The 19177-nt window shown below is 43.4% G+C and overlaps 1 protein-coding gene across 4 annotated transcripts in view; it reads right to left on the bottom strand.

The window, feature by feature from the left end:
* Window positions 1-19177, bottom strand: part of dnaaf1 (dynein axonemal assembly factor 1) — a 177459-nt gene that overhangs the window by 90374 nt on the left and 67908 nt on the right. For all 4 annotated transcript variants that reach the window (XM_041192135.1, XM_041192136.1, XM_041192137.1 and 1 more), the window contains one exon: window positions 10063-10154. In XM_041192135.1, the coding sequence (XP_041048069.1) occupies window positions 10063-10154 (92 nt within the window). The remainder of the gene's footprint in view (window positions 1-10062; window positions 10155-19177) is intronic.

Here is a 19177-nt window from a genome sequence, read left to right as displayed (position 1 = left end):
TTTCCTGTTCTGCTCCCCTGGATTTTGAGGTATTTTCTTTAGCTTGGGACTGGTTACCTGTCCCCTTCACTCTAAGCTCTCCTGGCAGCTGTCTTCAAAACAAACTGAGCTCAAGCAGCTTCTAAACCAAACTGCTGTTTCTAGTTTCTTGTATGTGTCTGTGAGAGGGACCTGCCTCTCTGGACTCCTATTGCTAGCCAACAGCCCAGGGTTTCTTTTTTTACTCTTGTTCATTTGTAAAACTCTGATTAGAAATGCAGGCACCTTTTAAAGTGGAACTAAAACTCAATTTGACTTTTTAATAACACAGATATAGAAATACAAATAAAACTTAAACATTAAAGCTAAAGCTCATTCCTAACACCTTAAACTCTCTCTATTTCCTAACAACAGAAAGAGAAAACTGACAAGGTTTACTTCTGCAAACTGTTCTCTGCTGCTTCCAGTGGGATTATGCATGGGGACAGCGGGCTAGGGCAGCAACTGTTTCAGTTATGATGCTCCCACAGTTGCCTAGCTTGCCAGCTGTGTTGGTACTAAGACACTGCCTCTATTAAAATTCTAGAGAGGGAATAAAAGAGAAGCAAATTTGAGGAACAAATTGTACAGGGAAAAACAGCAGCAGGATATTGATGGTAAGCATCACTAGTAAATGGAGGAAGATTCTGTACCTCCAACTCCAAGCACGATTTGTTTCACATTACAACACCATCCTGCAGGACATGCTTACTTTCAAATATGAGTAGCTTCACAACACTGGGACCGAGAGTATTGTGGCCAAATTTGCTGATGATACAAAGATAGGTGGGGAAAGCAAGTTGTGAGGCCAATACAGAGTTTGTAAAGGGAAATAGAAAGGTTAAGTAATGGGCAATAATTTGGCAGATGGAGTACAATGTGGGAAAATGTGAAGTTGTCCACTTTGGCACTAAGAGTAGAAAAGTAGACATTGGCCTGGATCTTCCGAGCAGCAACATCCATCATCAGATTGCCGCTCCACTTGAACGCTCCACATTTCTTGCTGAGTTTCTCATGCCTGCTTTCCCAGAAATGCAGAGCATAGCATCCCTCAGAGAACTTCACTGCAGCGCTGTAAACTCGGGAGGAGGGTGGGGGTGGGGGAGACAGGACATCCCCCCCTCACCCGCCCCACCTACTTATGGCACCAGCTGCTATATGGTAAATTTAAAATGTTCTGTGTGAATGTTAGTGAATGGGTGAGTGGGTTAATGTTATGGTGAGTGAGGTGGCAGGTGGATGAAGTTGGAGCCGGGTAGGGGGACAGGTGGATGAGGTGGTCAGTGAGTGAGGTGGTCAGTGGGTGGGGTGGCAGGTAAGTGAGGTGGATAGTGGGTGAGTGAGTAGGTGCATTGGGGGTAGTCAGGTCGAGGGCTAGTCAGGTCTGGTCGGGAGGGTAGTAGGGTGTGGTTGGGGAGGGTAATCGGGTATGGTTGGCTGGGGTAGTCGGAGGGATCGAGGGTCATGTCAGGATATAAGCGCGAATGATTGAGGGATCCGTTGTGTAGTTACCCAGGATTTAGACTAGATTTTTTCTACCTAACATTTCCTGGGTACCTATCCAGGTAAGTACATTGGAACTGTCCGAAGCCTGGGGAGCAGGGGAATTGCACATCAGAAGTTCATATTTCCTGGGCAATTCCCAGGGAGATCAACTCATCAGAGTTTCCTGGCACGCATCTTGAGTCGTACATCTGGTCTCCGATGATACTTAAATGGAGAGAGACTGCAGAATACTGCAGTGCAGATAGATCGGAATGTGCTTGTACATGAATCATAGAAAGTCAGCACGCAGGATGCAGCAAGTAATTAGGAAGGCAAAAGGATTGCTGGTCTTTATTGCAAAGGAGATGGAGTATAAAATTAGGGAAGTCTGGCTACAACCATACAGGGCATTGATGAGACTACAACTGGAGTACTGTGTACAGTTTTGGTTTTCTTACTTAAAGAGGGATATACTTGCATTGTAGACAGTACAGAGAAGATTCACACGGCTGATTCCTGGGATGAAAAAGTGTTTTATGAGGAAAGGTTGAGCAGATTGGGCCCATACTCATTGGAGTTTAGAAGAATGAGAGGTGATCTTATTGAAACATAAGATTCTGAGGGGACTTGACAGAGTCAATGCTGAGAAGGTGGTTCTTTTCATGGGGGAGATCTAGAACAAGGGGGCAAAGTTTTAAAAAAAGTCTCCCATTTAAGACAGAGATGAGAAGGAACTTCTCTCTGAGAGTCATTAGCCTTTGGAATTCTCTTGCACAGACAGCAGTGGAGGCTGGGTCATTCAAGGCTGAGTTACACAGGTTTTTGATTGACAAGGGAGTCAAGGATTATGGGTACAGACAGGAAAGTGGAATAAAGACCACAATCGGATCAGCCATGATCGTATTGAATGGCAGAGCAGGCTCGGTGAGCTGAATGGCCTACTCTTGCTCCTATTTCTTATGGTCTTACACAATTATGTGACAAATTTGATCTAAATTTAAATTCATTAAAACAAATAGGCAAGAACTTTATTTTTTATTCTTCAACAACCTCATAAAAGTAGGAAATAGGGGGAGAGGCCCTGAGAGAGAACAGTGTCGAATCTTCCACCTTCATTTCTATTTTCCATTTCCAAAACAAATTTCAATAAATTTGCGATGAAAAAGTTAGATTTGTTCAAAAGAAACGTTTGCGACATTCAGAACACCATGTAAAATATGAACCAAACTTCAATCATATCCCACTGTAATTACCTGAATGGGAATGCTATCAAAAGGATGACCAAACATTACTTCAAACAGGAATAAACAGGAAAAGTCAGGAGTTCACTTTCACTTCTAGCCGATCCTGTTAATAGTTGTTACGGTCTAGGGCACCAGCTACAATAAATGTTACCATGGTTTTGCTAGTCTTACATCTGCACAGACCTTTGTGGCACAAACTTATCTTTTTACAGGGTTATTGGCTACACTCTGATCACATTGTTTTCCTATCAGTTTGTTTGTTTCGACTGTTGTCAAATGAATTATCATAATTGAATTCAAGTCCATTTGTAAAAGTCACATACTGGTGTCCACCTTTGATGAAAATCGTAATTGAATCATCACAAAAAGACAAAAACAGAAATACCTGGAAAAACTCAGCAGGTCTGGCAGCATCGGCGGAGAAGAGCAAAGTTGATGTTTCGAGTCCTCATGACCCTTCAACAGAACTAAGTAAAAATAGGAAGGGGGTGAAATATAAGCTGGTTTGGGGGGGGCGGGGTGTTGTTGGGACAAGCAAGCAGTGATAGGAGGAGATAACCAAAAGATGTCACAGACAAAAGAACAAAGAGGTGTTGAAGGTGGTGATATTATCTAAAAGAATGTGCTAATTAAGAGTGGAGAGCAGGACAAGCAAGGTAGCTCTAATGGGAATGGGGTGAAATAAACGATGAGTGGAATACATTTAAAAATAATGGAAATAGGTGGGAAAAGAAAAATCTATATAAATTATTGGAAAAAACAAAAAGGGGAAGAAACGGAAAAGGGGTGGGGATGGAGAAGCGAGTTCAAGATCTAAAATTGTTGAACTCAATATTCAGTCCGGACGGCTGTAAAGTGCCGAGTTGGAAGATGAGGTGCTGTTCCTCCAGTTTGCGTTGAGCTTCACTGGAACAATGCAGCAAGCCAAGGACAGACATGTGGGCAAGAGAGCAGGGTGGAGCGTTAAAATGGCAAGTGACAGGGAGGTAAAAACAAAAAAACTGCGGATGCTGGAAATCCAAAACAAAAACAGAATTACCTGGAAAAACTCAGCCGGTCTGGCAGCATCGGCGGAGAAGAAAAGAGTTGACGTTTCGAGTCTTCATGACCCTTCAACAGAACTGAGTGAATCCAAGAAAGGGGTGAAATATAAGCTGGTTTAAGGAGTGTGTGTGTGTGTGGGGTGGGGGGGGGCGGTGGTTTGGGTGGGGGGAGAGAAGTGGAGGGGGTTGGTGTGGTTGTCAGGACAAACAAGCAGTGATAGAAGCAGATCATCAAAAGATGTCACAGACAACAGAACAAAAGAACACATAGGTGTTAAAGTTGGTGATATTATCTAAACGAATGTGCTAATTAAGAATGGATGGTAGGGCACTCAGGTATAGCTCTAGTGGGGCTGGAGGGAGCATAAAAGATTTAAAAATATTTAAAAATAATGGAAATAGGTGGGAAAAGAAAAATCTATATAATTTGTTGGAAAAAACAAAAGGAAGGGGGAAGAAACAGAAAGGGGGTGGGGATGGAGGAGGGTGGTCAAGACCTAAAGTTGTTGAATTCAATATTCAGTTCGGAAGGCTGTAAAATGCCTAGTCGGAAGATGAGGTGTTGTTCCTCCAGTTTGCGTTGGGCTTCACTGGAACAATGCAGCAAGCCAAGGACAGACATGTGGGCAAGAGAGCAGGGTGGAGTGTTAAAATGGCAAGCGACAGGGAGGTTTGGGTCATTGTTGCGGACAGACCGCAGGTGTTCTGCAAAGCAGTCGCCCAGTTTACGTTTGGTCTCTCCAATGTAGAGGAGACCACATAGGGAGCAACAAATGCAGTAGAGTAAGTTGGGGGAAATGCAAGTGAAATGCTGCTTCACTTGAAAGGAGTGTTTGGGCCCTTGGACGGTGAGGAGAGAGGAAGTGAAGGGGCAGGTGATACATCTTTTGCATGGGCATGGGGTGGTGCCATAGGAGGGGGCTGAGGAGTAGGGGGTGATGGAGGAGTGGACCAGGGTGTCTTGGAGGGAACCATCCCTACGGAATGCCGATGGGGGGGTGAAGGAAAGATGTGTTTGGTGGTGGCATCATGCTGGAGTTGGCGGAAATGGCAGAGGATGATCCTTTGAATGCGGAGGCTGGTGGAGTGATAAGTGAGGACAAGGGGGACCCTATCATGTTTCTGGGAGGGAGGAGAAGGCGTGAGGGCGGATGCGCGGGAGATGGGCCGGACACGGTTGAGGGCCCTGTCAACGCGTGGGTGGAAAACCTCGGTTAAGGAAGAGGGAGGACATGTCAGAGGAACTGTTTTTGAAGGTAGCATCATCGGAACAGATGCAAAGGAACTGAGACAATGGGATGGAGTCCTTACAGGAAGCGGGGTGTGAGGAGCTGTAGTCGAGGTAGCTGTGGGAGTCGGTAGGTTTGTGATGGATATTGGTGGACAGTCTATCACCAGAGATTGAGACAGAGAGGTCAAGGAAGGGAAGGTAAGTACTCCGGCCCCCTTCCACAACTCTTTCTCCAGTACATCAATGATTACTTCGGTGCTGCTTCCTGCTCTCGTCGGGACTTGGAAAAATTTATTAATTTTGCTTCCAATCTCCACCCCTCCATCATTTTCACGTGGTCCATCTCTGACACTTCCCTTCCCTTCCTTGACCTCTCTGTCTCAATCTCTGGTGATAGACTGTCCACCAACATCCATTACAAACCTACCGACCTCCACAGCTACCTCGACTACAGCTCCTCACACCCCACTTCCTGTAAGGACTCCATCCCGTTCTCTCAGTTCCTTCGCCTCTGTCGCATCTGTTCTGATGATGCTACCTTCAAAAGCAGTTCCTCTGACATGTCCTCCTTCTTCCTTAACCGAGGTTTTCCACCCACGGTCTTTGACAAGGCCCTCAACCGTGTCCGGCCCATCTCCCACACATCCGCCCTCATGCCTTCTCCTCCCTCCCAGAAACATGATAGGGCCCCCCTTGTCCTCACTTATCACCCCACCAGCCTCCGCATTCAAAGGATCATCCTCCGCCATTTCCGCCAACTCCAGCATGATGCCACCACCAAACACATCTTCCCTTCACCCCCTCTATCAGCATTCCATAGGGATGGTTCCCTCCAAGACACCCTGGTCCACTCCTCCATCACCCCCTACTCCTCAACACCCTCCTATGGCACCATCCCATGCCCACGCAAAAGATGCAACACCTGCCCCTTCACTTCCTCTCTCCTCACCGTCCAAGGGCCCAAACACTCTTTTCAAGTGAAGCAGCATTTCACTTGCATTTCCCCCAACATACTCTACTGCATTCGTTGCTCCCAATGTGGTCTCCTCTACATTGGAGAGACCAAACGTAAACTGAGTGACCGCTTTGCAGAACACCTGCGGTCTGTCCGCAAGAATGACCCAAACCTCCCTGTCGCTTGCCATTTTAACACTCCACCCTGCTCTCTTGCCCACATGTCTGTCCTTGGCTTGCTGCATTGTTCCAGTGAAGCCCAACGCAAACTGGAGGAACAACACCTCATCTTCCGACTAGGCACTTTACAGCCTTCCGAACTGAATATTGAATTCAACAACTTTAGGTCTTGAGCTCCCTCCTCCATCCCCACCCCCTTTCTGTTTCTTCCCCCTTCCTTTTGTTTTTTCCAACAAATTATATAGATTTTTCTTTTCCTACCTATTTCCATTATTTTTAAATATTTTTAAATCTTTTATGCTCCCCACACCCCCACTAGAGCTATACCTGAGTGCCCTACCATCCATTCTTAATTAGCACATTCGTTTAGATAATATCACCAACTTTAACACCTATGTGTTCTTTTGTTCTGTTGTCTGTGACATCTTTTGATGATCTGCTTCTATCACTGCTTGTTTGTCCCTACAATCACACCAACCCCCTCCACTTCTCTCCCCCCACCAAACCCACCCCTCCCCCCCAAAACACACCTTAAACCAGCTTATATTTCACCCCTTTCTTGGATTCACTCAGTTCTGTCGAAGGGTCATGAGGACTCGAAACGTCAACTCTTTTCTTCTCCGCCGATGCTGCCAGACCGGCTGAGTTTTTCCAGGTAATTCTGTTTTTGTTAAGTGACGGGGAGGTCTGGGTAATGCTTGCGGACAGACTGAAGATGTTCTGCAAAGCGGTCACCCAGTCTGCGTTTGGTCTCTCCAATGTAAAGGAAACTGCATTGGGAGCAACGAATGCAGTAGACTAAGTTGAGGGAAGTGCAAGTGAAATGCTGCTTCACTTGAAAGGAGTGTTTGGGCCCTTGGACGGTGAGGAGAGAGGAAGGGGCAGGTTTTACATATTCTGCGTTTGCATGGGGAGGTGTCGTAGGTGGGAGTATTTTTAAATGTATTCCACCCATCGTTTATTTCATCCCACCCCCACTGCAGCTACCTTGCTTGTCCTGCTCTCCACTCTTAATTAGCACATTCTTTTAGATCACCACCTTCAACACCTCTTTGTTCTTTTGTCTGTGACATCTTTTGGTTATCTCCTCCTATCACTGCTTGCTTGTCCCAACAACCCCCCCACCCTTAAACCAGTTTATATTTCACCCCTTTCCTATTTTTACTTAGTTCTGTTGAACGGTCATGAGGACTCAAAACGTCAACTTTGCTCTTTTCCGCAGATGCTGCCAGACCTGCTGAGTTTTTCCAGGTATTTCTGTTTTTGTTTTGGATTTCCAGCATCCGCAGTCTTTTGTTTTTATCACAAAAAGACTATTGCTTTGATGTGCACAATGTTATCTCAGTTATATCTATCATATATATTCTATCAAATGATAACACAATTTTGATGTCCTTTACTCCAATATTCATATCAGGCCAATTTTAATCTTAACTACAAGAATCTTTCCAGTATTGAAACAATACTCCTGTAGAATTTAATTGGGTAATTGAAAGACAATTTCTAAGCCTGAATCTTCTCCACGTTTGCAGCTATGACACCAAATGGCCAGGTTTAAAATGAGCAGGCATTTATTTTGGTTAAAAAACTATAACCTATTGTGTTAAAGCCAATTTTAGTTTCTAGTTCCATTGTCTTCAGGCAGAAACAGCTGTGCTGATTCACTAGTTTTCACTGACTGTAAGAACAAACAGCCCCCTTTAAAGGGGAAGAGGGGCACCTGTAAACTCAAAGTCTAAATGTCATCATCAATCACTGAAATCAACAGAAAAGAGGAGAAAAACATATGTGAATAACACCTGGTTAATGTTTAATCACCTTTTATTTACTTGAACCCTTCTACTCCGTTCTAACTGTTGTAGGGTTACAGTTTATGCCAAGCACTGATCACAGTTTATTAAAGCTAGTTGCATTTATTTGTGATTGATAGCATTCTTCATACAGCACTATCAGGTTATAGCGAACATCGTGCAAAGTAGGGAAATCGCTTTCACACAAATGTGTTTGCCATAAGTGTCTGTTATAATCTGCTGCTCACTCACTGAGCAAAGGAGGAATCTGGAGCTAGTCTTTCCTTAAAATAGGTTTATTCACATAATCCAGAGAGCACAGGCACAGGCTCCCTTTTCCTCTCCCCATATGTGGAAATTGGTTCTCAAATAGGAATAATGCCCTAACCTTACCCCAATTAGTACCAGCTTTCACTTGCACCTACAGCATGCACTTCATTGCGAAAGGATTGCAATATTAACATTGTCCACCCGTAGCCTGGGTACAAAGCAATTGTGTGGCCTAAAAGAACACAGAATTTTGGGCTTAAGTTAAGCAGATAATTTTCATTTTTATGCAAAGTAAAAGCAAAACCAAGAAGCTGATCGCAGGTTTAAACATGCTGTGTCTGGTGTGGATGAATGATGATAAAATGTGTTGTGAGGGGCTAAGACACTCACCCTGTAACTTTTTTAATAAAACGTGTAGAGAGATATCCTCATTATAATGTATAAACATTTCAAACTGGCCAAAGACCTAAAATGGTTGAATCTATGTCTGCCTGTGAACTTGAACAAAAGAATGTACCTGGCAGTATCAGGGAAACTCACACATCGTTATCCCTGAAGAGCCACTAACAAGCTCTAGTGAGCTGCACAGACCCAATTCAAAGAGAGCTATACAAAGGCGAGCTGCATTCATAACCCAGGATGGCCAACAGGAGTCTGCTAAGACAAGGGGCCCCGCAAACTTCCTTTTAATTCTTGATGGTTGAGGCATATAACAATCTCAGGGACCCAGATGAGGGATACACGTCCTTTGCCAAAGACAGTGTGGAGAGGTGGGAATCATGTGACATAGTCCTTTGGCTATGGAACCAGTAACATTGCCTTGCTAAATTAAAAGTCTCAGTCTGCCTTTTTACCATCTGACTAGCAGCATAGCAGACAAAGAGCTCTGGCCCAAGTTGAACACCTAGCCCCATTTGCACTGCTTCTGTTGGAAATTCTGTATCATCGCCTAGAAGGCTAATTCAGCTCTGCATGCCTATCTTATCGAGTGAAGTCAACACCACTGGAAAAGTGAATTATTCAGCATCAGTTTTCAGCTCACCGACCTCGGTGAAGGAATACCTCAGTGGTTTTTTTGATTCTGAATCCTGGAACCCAAGTGAAACAATATTTCTTTTCTCTGTGATCTCTGCAATGTAAATCTTTCCTTTCTCCATCCCTCTTTTACTGTATGAATGCAAAGAAGGCAATATTGCAACCCTCCTCACGCATTTTGAATGTGTGCAAATAAACTAATTCTTTGAACTAATTTTCAGTTCTGTTGAAGGGTCGTGAGGACTTGAAACGTCAACTTCTCCGCCGATGCTGCCAGACCTGCTGAGTTTTTCCAGTTATTTCTGTTTTTGTTTTGGATTTCCAGCATCTGCAGTTTTTTGTTTTTAACTAATTCTTTGAGTTCATCCTATCTCAAGTTTGCTTGGGAGGTTATTAATAGAAAATTGGATTGCACAAAAACTGTGGAGCTGGGAAATAGGCCACCGCTTACAAAAGGGGAGGCAAATCAAAATTACCTTTCTGTTTGCAGACGAGTGGTGAGAAGGAAGAACTGGTGCTATTCAAATTAATCCAATTAATCCCCCCTCCTTCTCATAACAGTGTTGAAGAGTGAACTTTTAAGATTAAACAAAGGAATAAATGGCACGGCTTCAGTGTTTCCTTAGGACCCATTTGCTTGTGCTGATTTGTATCCAGTTTAAATTTGGGCATATTTTAATGAGCTTGGAAGAGAACAGGGGAGTAATGTCATAAGTAAAATGAGGTGAATATTGCGCACTTTTTTGGGTCTAACCTCTGCGTTCTGAAGTTAATAGTTAAGAATGTTTGGATATAATTAAAGTACCACTAACCTTTAAAGTGTAAATAGAGCGTGTCATTCAGGTAAGGTGTCTGGTAGAGCTTCTGCTCTTTACAGTGCTGCCGCAGGAACTGCTTTGTCATCCTGCCGAGTTAAGGATAAGAATATTTCAGGCTCTCAGCCAAGCGTTAATTCACAGATCAAACCGGAAGGAGAGAATGTAACCAACGTACCCTCTAAGTTTTCCTTGTTGTGACCAGCCTGTTCATTTAAAAACACAGTATCTTTAAATTTTTATGCACCTACAACAGTTGGTGGGAGGGGAGAGAAAGTACTGAGACAAGCCATCAACACAACTGTTGAAAAAGCCATTATAGCAGAATCTCTATTGCATTCAGCAATTCACCAGAGTTTGATACTCGCTAGATGTTGAGAAGCATCTATTGGGTATCATGAAGTGAGATTTAATGTAGAGAGAGTGGAGGCCATAACAGAAACACATTGGTGTCAATGTTCGGAGAAGCACATTTTGGAGCTTTGCATAACAGTGAAATTTAATCAAAATATCAGACCTTAAAGGAACAAAAAAAGAGACTTGCATTAAATTAGCATTTTTCACAAGCACCAGATATCTCAAAACCGTTTTATGAAATGTAGTTACTGTTGTAATGCGTGGCCAGATGAAAAATTAGACATCTTTCAGGTTATTTTTAATGATGAAGAAAAGATTATTCCATTTTAACAAGACAGGAATCACAACGATAAGTTTGGAAGCAGAAATCTTCTTGAAGATGCAAGGAATCTGAGCAAGGTAGAGATGGATTCATACAAAAGACAGCAGAATGTCATGAGATCATAAGAAATAGGAGTAGGCCATTCAACCCATCAAGCATGCTCCACCAATCAATAAAATCATGGCTAATCTGATTGCGACCTTAACTCCACTTGCCTGCCTGTCCCCCAAAACTCTTTTTTTAAAAATTCATTCATGGGATGTGGGTGTCACTGGTTGGGCCAGCATTTATTGCTCATCCCTAGTTTTGCCCTCGAGAAGGTGGTGGTGAGCTGTTTTCTTGAATCGCTGCAGTCCATGTGGTGGAGGTACACCCATAGTGCTGTTAGGGAGGTAGTTCCAGGATTGGTGAGTGACTTGGAAGGAACTTCCAGGTGGTGGTGTTCCCATCTGTCTGCTGCCCTTTTCCTTCTAGATGGTCGCGGTCTTGTCAACGGAGCCTTGGTAAGTTCCTGCAGTGCATCTTCTGGATGGTAAACACTGCTGCTACTGCGTGCTGGTGGTGGAGGGAGTAAATGTTTGTGGATGTGGTGCCAATCAAGTGGGCTGCTTTGTCCTGGATGGTGTCAAGCTTCTTGGCGTTATAGGAGCTGTACTCATCCAGGCAAATGGATTCCATCATATTCCTGACTTGTGTCCTGTAGATGTAGGACAGGCTTTGGGAGTAAGGAGGTGAGTTACTCATCGCACGATTCCTAGCCTCTGACCTGCTCTTGTAGCCACAGTATTTCTATGGCTAGTCCAGTTCAGTTTCTGATCAATGGTAACCCTCAGGATGTTGATAGTGGGGGATTCAGTGATGGTAATGTCATTGAACGTCAAGGGGCAATGGTTAGATTCTCTCTTGTTGGAGATGGTCATTGCCTGGCACTTATGTGATGTGAATGTTACTTGCCATTTGTCAGCCCATGCCTGGATACTGTCCAGGTCTTGCAGCATTTAGACATAGACTGCTTCGGTGTCTGAGGAGTCGCAAATGATGCTGAACATTGTGCAAACATCAGTGAACATCTCCACTTCTGACCTTATGATGGAAGAAAGTTCATCGATGAAGCAGCTGAAGATGGTTGGGACGAGGACACTACCCTGAGGAACTCCTGCAGTGCTGTCCTGGAACTGAGATGACTGACCTCCAATAACCACAACCATCTTCCTTTGTGCTAGGTATGACTCCATCCAGTAGATAGTTTTCCCCGATTCCCATTGACTCCAGTTTTGCTAGGGCTCCTTGATGCCACACACAGTCAAATGCAGCCAAGATCAAACATCACCTCAGGAGTTTAGCTCTTTTGTCCATGTTTGAGCCAAGGCTGGAATGAGGTCAGGAGTGAGAGGCCCTGCTGTAACCTAAAATGGGTATCAGTGAGCAGGTTATTGCTAAGCAAGTGCCATTTGATAGTACTGGTGATGAACCCTTCCATTACTTTACTGATGACCGAGAGTGGGCTGGTGGGACGGTAATTGGCAGGGCTGGATCTGCCCTGCTTTTTGTCTACAGGACACACCTATGCAATTTTCCACATTGCTGGATTGATGCCAGTATTGTAGCTGTACTGAAACAGCTTGGCTAGGGGCGCAGCAAGTTCTAGAGCACAAGTCTTCAGTACTATTGACGGAAAATTGTCAGGGGCCATAGCCTTTGCACTATCCAGTGCCTTCAGCCGTTTCTTGATATCAAGTGCAATGAATTGAATTGGATGAAGACTGGCATCTGTGATGCTGGGGATCTCTGGAGGAGGCGAAGATGGATCATCCACTGGGCACTTCTTGCTGAAGATTAGAGCAAATACTTCAGCCTTATCTTCTACTCTGATGTGCTGGACTCCCCCATCATTGAGGATGGGGATATTTATGGAGCTTCCTCCCCCAATGAGTTGTTTAATTGTCCACCACTATTCACGGCTGGACGTGGCAGGACTGCAGAGCTTCGATCTGACCCATTAGTTGTGGAATCGCTTCATTCCGCCTATCACTTTCTGCTTATGTTGTTTGGAACGCAAGTAGTCCTGTGATATAGTTTCACCAGGTTGAAACCTCATTCTTAGGTATGTCTGCTGCAGCTCCTGGCATGCCCTCCTGCACTCTTCATTGAACCAGGGTTGATGCCCTGGCTTGATAGTGATGGTAGAGTGGGGGATATGCCAGGCCATGAGGTTACAGATTGTGTTCGAGTACAAGTCTACTGCTGCTGATGACCCACAGCACCTCATGAATGCCCAGTCTTGAGTTGTTAGGTCTGTTCGAAATCTATTCCAATTGGCACGGTGGTAGTGCCAGACAACATGATCAAAAATCTGTCTAACTCAGCCTTGAATATATTCAATGGGCCAGCCTCCACTACTTGCTGGGGGAGAAAATTCCCAACACCAAAAGTCCTCTGAGAGAAGAAATTCCTCGTCATCCCAGTCTTAAATGACAGACCATATTTTTTTTAAAAACTATGCTCCCTTTGTCCTATATTCTCCCCAAAGAGGAAATATTCTCTAGGCATCTAACCTATCAAGTCCCCTCAGAATCTTACATGTTTCAATAAGATCACCTCTCACTCTTCTAAACTCCAATGAGTATAGGCTCAACCTGTTCAACCTTTCCTCATAAGCCAATCCTTCGCGCCAGGAATCAGCCTAGTGAACCTTCTCTGAACTGCTTCCAATGCAAGTACATCCTTCCTTAAGGGGACCAAAACTATAATAAAGCAAAAGGAAAATACTTTGGATGCTGCAGATCTGAAATAAAAACAAAGTGCTAGAAAAACTCAGCTGGTCTGGCAGCATCTGTAGAGAAACAGAGTTAAGAGTTCAAGTCCAATGTGACTCTTCTTTGGAACTCCAGTATACCAGGTGTAATCTCACCAAGGCCCTGTATAGCTGTAGTAAGACTTCCCCCTATTTTTATACTTCATCCTTCTTGCAATAAAGGCCATCATTCCGTTTGCCTTACTAATTATTTGCTATATGTGCACATTAGTGTTTCATGCTCAAAGGACACCTAGATCCCTTTGCAATCTTTCGCCAATTAAAAAATATTCTGTTTTTCTATTCTTCCTAGCAAAGTGGAAAACTTAACATTTTCCCACATTATACTCCATCTGCCCACTCACTTAACCTATCTATATCCCTCTGCATACTCCTTATATATTCCTCAAAACTTGCTTCCCTAGCTATCTTAATATTGCCAGCAAATTTGGCTAAAATACTCAATTCCTTCATCCAAGTCATTAATATAGATTATAATGAGTTGAGGACCTGGTACTGATCCCTGTGGTGCTCCACTCATTACAGTTTGCCAAACTGATCCATTTAGCCTGACTCTCTGCGCTGAATTTTGCCCTTGACAGGCGAGCAGGCCCGACCGACTTGGCGGCAGGCGAGCAGCCGATTGCCGCTGCTGAAACGGGCCCCGCCGCCATTTTACATGGGCGGGCCAATTAAGACCCACCCAACAGGAAGCACTATGCGCTTCCTGTGCAGGCAAGTGGGATTCCCCAACTGCAAGAGTGCGCTATTTCACGCATGCACGTGAAAGAGCACACACCTCCCTGAGGCTAAGTGGTGCCTCAGGGAGATCGCTGAAAGGTTGTGAAAGTTGAAAAATAGGAAAATAAAAAAATCATTATCATGACCCCCTCCTGTGAAAATGGGACGAGATGGGACATGCTAATAAAGTAAACAAAAACTTTTTTAAATCCGAAATCAAACCTCATCCCGCCTACCTGTTGGGCCCGTGCACCAAGCTGAAGTTCGCACAGGCTCCTCAAAATTGTTGTCAATTGCTGACTTAATGGCCTTGACAAGGCCTTTAATTAATGGCAGGCGCATGTCACGCTGCATAGCACGCCCGCCAACCTAAACATTGCAATGCCGCGTGCTGACGTCAGGATGCTCGCACGACATTTTAAGCGTTGACGTGTGGACTCCACCACCCACATGTCAGCCAGAAAATTCAGCCCTCTGTTTTCTGTTGTTTAGCCAATCCTCTATCCATGCTAATATATCACCCGCAACACTAGAAGCTCTTATCTAATGCAGTAACCTTTTATGTGGCACCTTATCGAATGTCTTTTGGAAATCTGAATACACCCATCTACTGGCTCGCCTTTATCCATTGTCAAAGAGCTCTAATGAATTTGTCAAACATGATTTCCCTTTCAAAAAATTATGTTGACTCTGCTTGATTATATTATGATTTTCTAAATTCCCTTAAACCACCTTAACAATGGATTCTAGCATTTTCACGGTGACAAATATTAGACTAACTGGCCTACAGTTTCCTGCTAAGATAAAAGCAAAAAATTGTGAATGCTGAAAATCCAAAACAAAAATGAAAACACCTGGAAATACTCAGCAGGTCTGACAGCATCTATCCAGCTCTGCCTGTCCCACCACCCCACCCCCCCCTCAACCAACTTCTATTTCACTTCTTTTCTATTTTTCCTTAGTCCTGTTGAAGAGTCATAGGTCTCCCTCCCTTGTTCAACAGTGGTGTTATATTTGCAGTTTTCCAACCTGCTGGGAACTTTCCAGAAACTAGTAAATTTTGGAAGATTACAACCAATGCATCCACTATCTTGGCAGTGACTCCTTTTAAGGCATTTGGTTCTGGGTGCTGCAGTTTGGGAAAGATATGAAGGCATTGGCGAGAGTACTTTCAGATATGAGGAACTTCAATTATGAAGATAGGTTGGAGAAATTAGAACTGTTTTCCTTGAAAAAGAGGAGGCGGAGAGGAGATTTGAAGAGATATTCAAAATCACGAGGGGTCTGGACAGAGTGGATAGGGTGAAAATTTTTCTGCTTATAAAAGAATCAAGTGCGAGAGGGCACAGACTTAAAGTAATTAATATAAGGAGCAAAAGCAATATGAGAGAAAGCTTTTTCATGCATCGATTGGTAAGAGTCTGGAATGCACTGCCTGAGAGAGTGTGGTGGAGGCAGATTCAATCGAAGCACTCAAAAGGGAGTTGGACTGTTATCTGAAAAGGAAGAAATTGCAGGGTTATGGGGAGAAGGCGGGATAATGGCATTCGGTGACTTGCTCATTCAGAGAGCTGGTGCAGAGACGATAATCCAAATGGCCTCCTCCTGCACTGCAACAATTCTGTGATTCTATAAACCACTTCTACTAGTGACTTCTTTTCTTTGTTATTTCTTATCTCCATTCAAACTGATTCTACATTTTGATCCTCCAAGCCAAGATTATTTCTCATTACTGAACTGAACTCATCCTTTATTAACAGAGCTACTCCTTTTCCTTTCTTCCTACTCTTTCAAAATGTCAAATACACTTGAACACTCAGGTCTCAGCCATTGTTGCTAAAGACAGTATTGGATAAAAGAGGGCAAGAGAGATACAAATCATTGATAGTAATAAGAAAGCCAAAAGAACAATTTCATTTATAGGAACATTAAGAGGCAGCTGAAAGAACAGGTAAGCCCCTTGCAGGATGCAGCAGGGGAACTAATCTATGATCTAGAAATGGCAAATGTTTTAAATGGATCAGTCTTCACAAAGAAGAACTGCAGACAGGTCTTAGCGGTACCAAGGCGGACTAGGAACCTGTAACCCATAGACAGAAGGATCAAAAAGAACATTTATTAAGCTAATGAGTTCCTCAGGATTCGTCAAAGTATGCCACAGCCAATACATTACTGATGGTGTATAATCTGTGTTATATAGGCAAACATGGCAGCTGAAATAGCATTTGTAACTTGGGGGCGAGTCATAAACTCACTGTATAAGTGCTTGCTACTGTACAGATTGTGCAGGACAGTGTGATGGCAGAACAGAGAGCATCAAATCCTGAGCACTAAAGTAAGAAATTTGGTGAATGTTGAAAATTAGTACAGTAGGGGAGAGTAGGTACTGATCTTTATTCTTTTTGTTTTATCTCCATTGGAATTTTGGAAGATCACAAACAATGCATCTACTATCTCTGCAGACACTTTTTTTTAAAGACCCGAGGATGCAAGCTATCAGGTGCAGGGAACTTCTCAACCTTTAGTTCTAATAGTTTTATCAGTATCATCTCTCTGGTGACTGTTTTAAGTTCCTCTCTCCCTTTTACCTCTTGATTTTCAAAATGTTCATTTTTGCGATTTTTAAAAAATTTCTAGCTAGTTTAAGCTCGTACTCCAATTATTCCCTCATTTTGTTTCGTCACTGTTTGCTGATTTTTAAAAGCTCTTCCATTTTCTGACCTACCACCAATCTTCACAGTATTGTACACTTTTTCTTTCAATTTGCTCCGATCTTTAACTTCCTTAGTTAACCATGCATCCTTCTCCTCAAATCATTCTTTCTCAATGGAATATTTCCTTAAATATGTGTCACTGTTTCTCTACTGTCCTACCATTTAAGCTATTGTTCCAGTCCACTTTTGCCAACTCTGTCCTCATACACTTGTAATTGCCTTTACTTAAGTTTAAGATACTAGTCTTAGGGCCACACTTCTCACCCTTCTCTCACTCAAACTGAATGCGAAATTCAATCATGTTACGATCACTGCTACCTAGAAGCTCCTTTACAATATGGTCATTAAATAAATCTGCTCTGAAGAAGGGTCATACAGACTCGAAACGTTAACTTTGTTTCTCGTTCCATGGATGTTGTCAGACCTGCTGAGTTTTGTTCAGCATCTTCTGTTTTTATTTCAGATTTCCAGCATCCACGGTATTTTGTTTTTACATTAAACAAACTTGCCTCATTGCACATACCCAGGGCTAGAATAGTCTGCTCTCTCGTTGGCTTTAGAAAGTGTTTCTCTAAGAAATTGTCCAGAAAATATTCTATGTACTCATCCTCCAGGCTACCCTTGCTGATCTGATTTGTCCAGTCTATATGTAGATTAAAATTACCCATGATTACAGTCATACGTTTCTTACAAGCCTCTGTTATTTGTTCATGTATACCCCATCCTATATTATAGTTTCTGTTGGAAGACCTTTAAGCTATTCCCACAATTAACTTCTTACCTTTGCTATTTCTTATCTCTATCCAAACTGATACTACATTTTGATGTTTAGATCCAAGGTCATCCCTCATTATTGTACTAATGTTATCCTTAATTAACAAAGCTACCACACACCCCCACCTTTTCCTAGCTTCCTGTCCTCCGAAACATAAGTACTCTTGAATATTCAGGTCCCAGCCTTAATCACCTTGCAGCCACATCTCTGAGATGGCAATCAGGACATACATACTTATTTCTATTTGAGTTGACAATTCATCTATCTTGTTATGAATCCCACAGGCATTCAGATGCACAGCCTTCAGTTCTGCCTTTTTACTACTTTTGTTAGCTCTATCATTGTCTTCTGGCGGATTCTGAAGTTTGCATGCTCTATCCTTTCCTGCCATGCTCTGATTATCATTAGCTTTATTGCTATCTTGATCTCTTGCCTGGTCCTTTCGCTTTGATTTAAGATGTCTTCCCTGACATAATCCCTCACACCCACTGTTTAGATTAAAGATTTTTCTACCCCTCAAGTTATACGAATCACCAGAACCAGCACGGTTCAGGTGAAGACCATCCAAATGTACAGCTCCCGCTTTCCCCAGTACTGGTGCCAATGCCCAAAAGGTGAAACTCATTCTTCTCACACCAATCTTTGAGCCACGCAATTATCTCCCTAACCTTATTTTTGGGAAGGTGGTGGCATAGTGGTAATGTCACTATTTGTAATTCAGGAGCCCAGGCTAATGTTCTGGGGACATGGATTCAAATCCCATCACTGCAGCTGGTGGAATTTAAATTCAATTAATAAATCTGGAATTAAAAGCTAGTCTAATGGTGACCATGAAACTGTTGTCGTAGAAACCCATCTGGTTCACTAATGTCATTCAGAGATGGAAATCTGCCATCCTAACCAGACCAGGCCAACATGTGACTCCAGAACCATGGCAATATCGCTGACTCTTAACTGCTCTCTGAAATAGCCTAGCAAGCCACTCAGTTGTATCAAACCCCCAGAAAGTCTATACAAAGGAATGAAAAAGGACGGACCACCCAGAATCAACCTCGGCACCGGAAACAACAACAGCAAACCCAGCCCTGTTTACCCGGCAAAGTCCTTCTTACTAACACCTGGGGGTTTGTGCCAATTTGGAGCAGCTGCCTCACTGGCTAGTCAAGAAATAGCCTAACATAGGCTGCAATTTTCCGGTCCTGCCTGTCACCAGGATCATCCAGTTCCGCCAAAAGTCAACAGGTTTTTGGCTGGGTCGCCGAATCTGCTACGGCAGACACTGCCAAGATGGGGCCGAAAAATCCCAACCATAGTCATACTCAGCAAATCATACCTTACAAATGTCCCAGGCATCACCATCACTGCCCCGGGGTATGTCCTGTCTCACCTGCAACAGACCCAGCAGAGGT

This window comes from Carcharodon carcharias, chromosome 7 (assembly GCF_017639515.1).
Source record: "Carcharodon carcharias isolate sCarCar2 chromosome 7, sCarCar2.pri, whole genome shotgun sequence".
NCBI classification, from domain to species: Eukaryota; Metazoa; Chordata; class Chondrichthyes; order Lamniformes; family Lamnidae; genus Carcharodon; species Carcharodon carcharias.
This window is presented reverse-complemented; position numbering and strand designations above follow the sequence as displayed.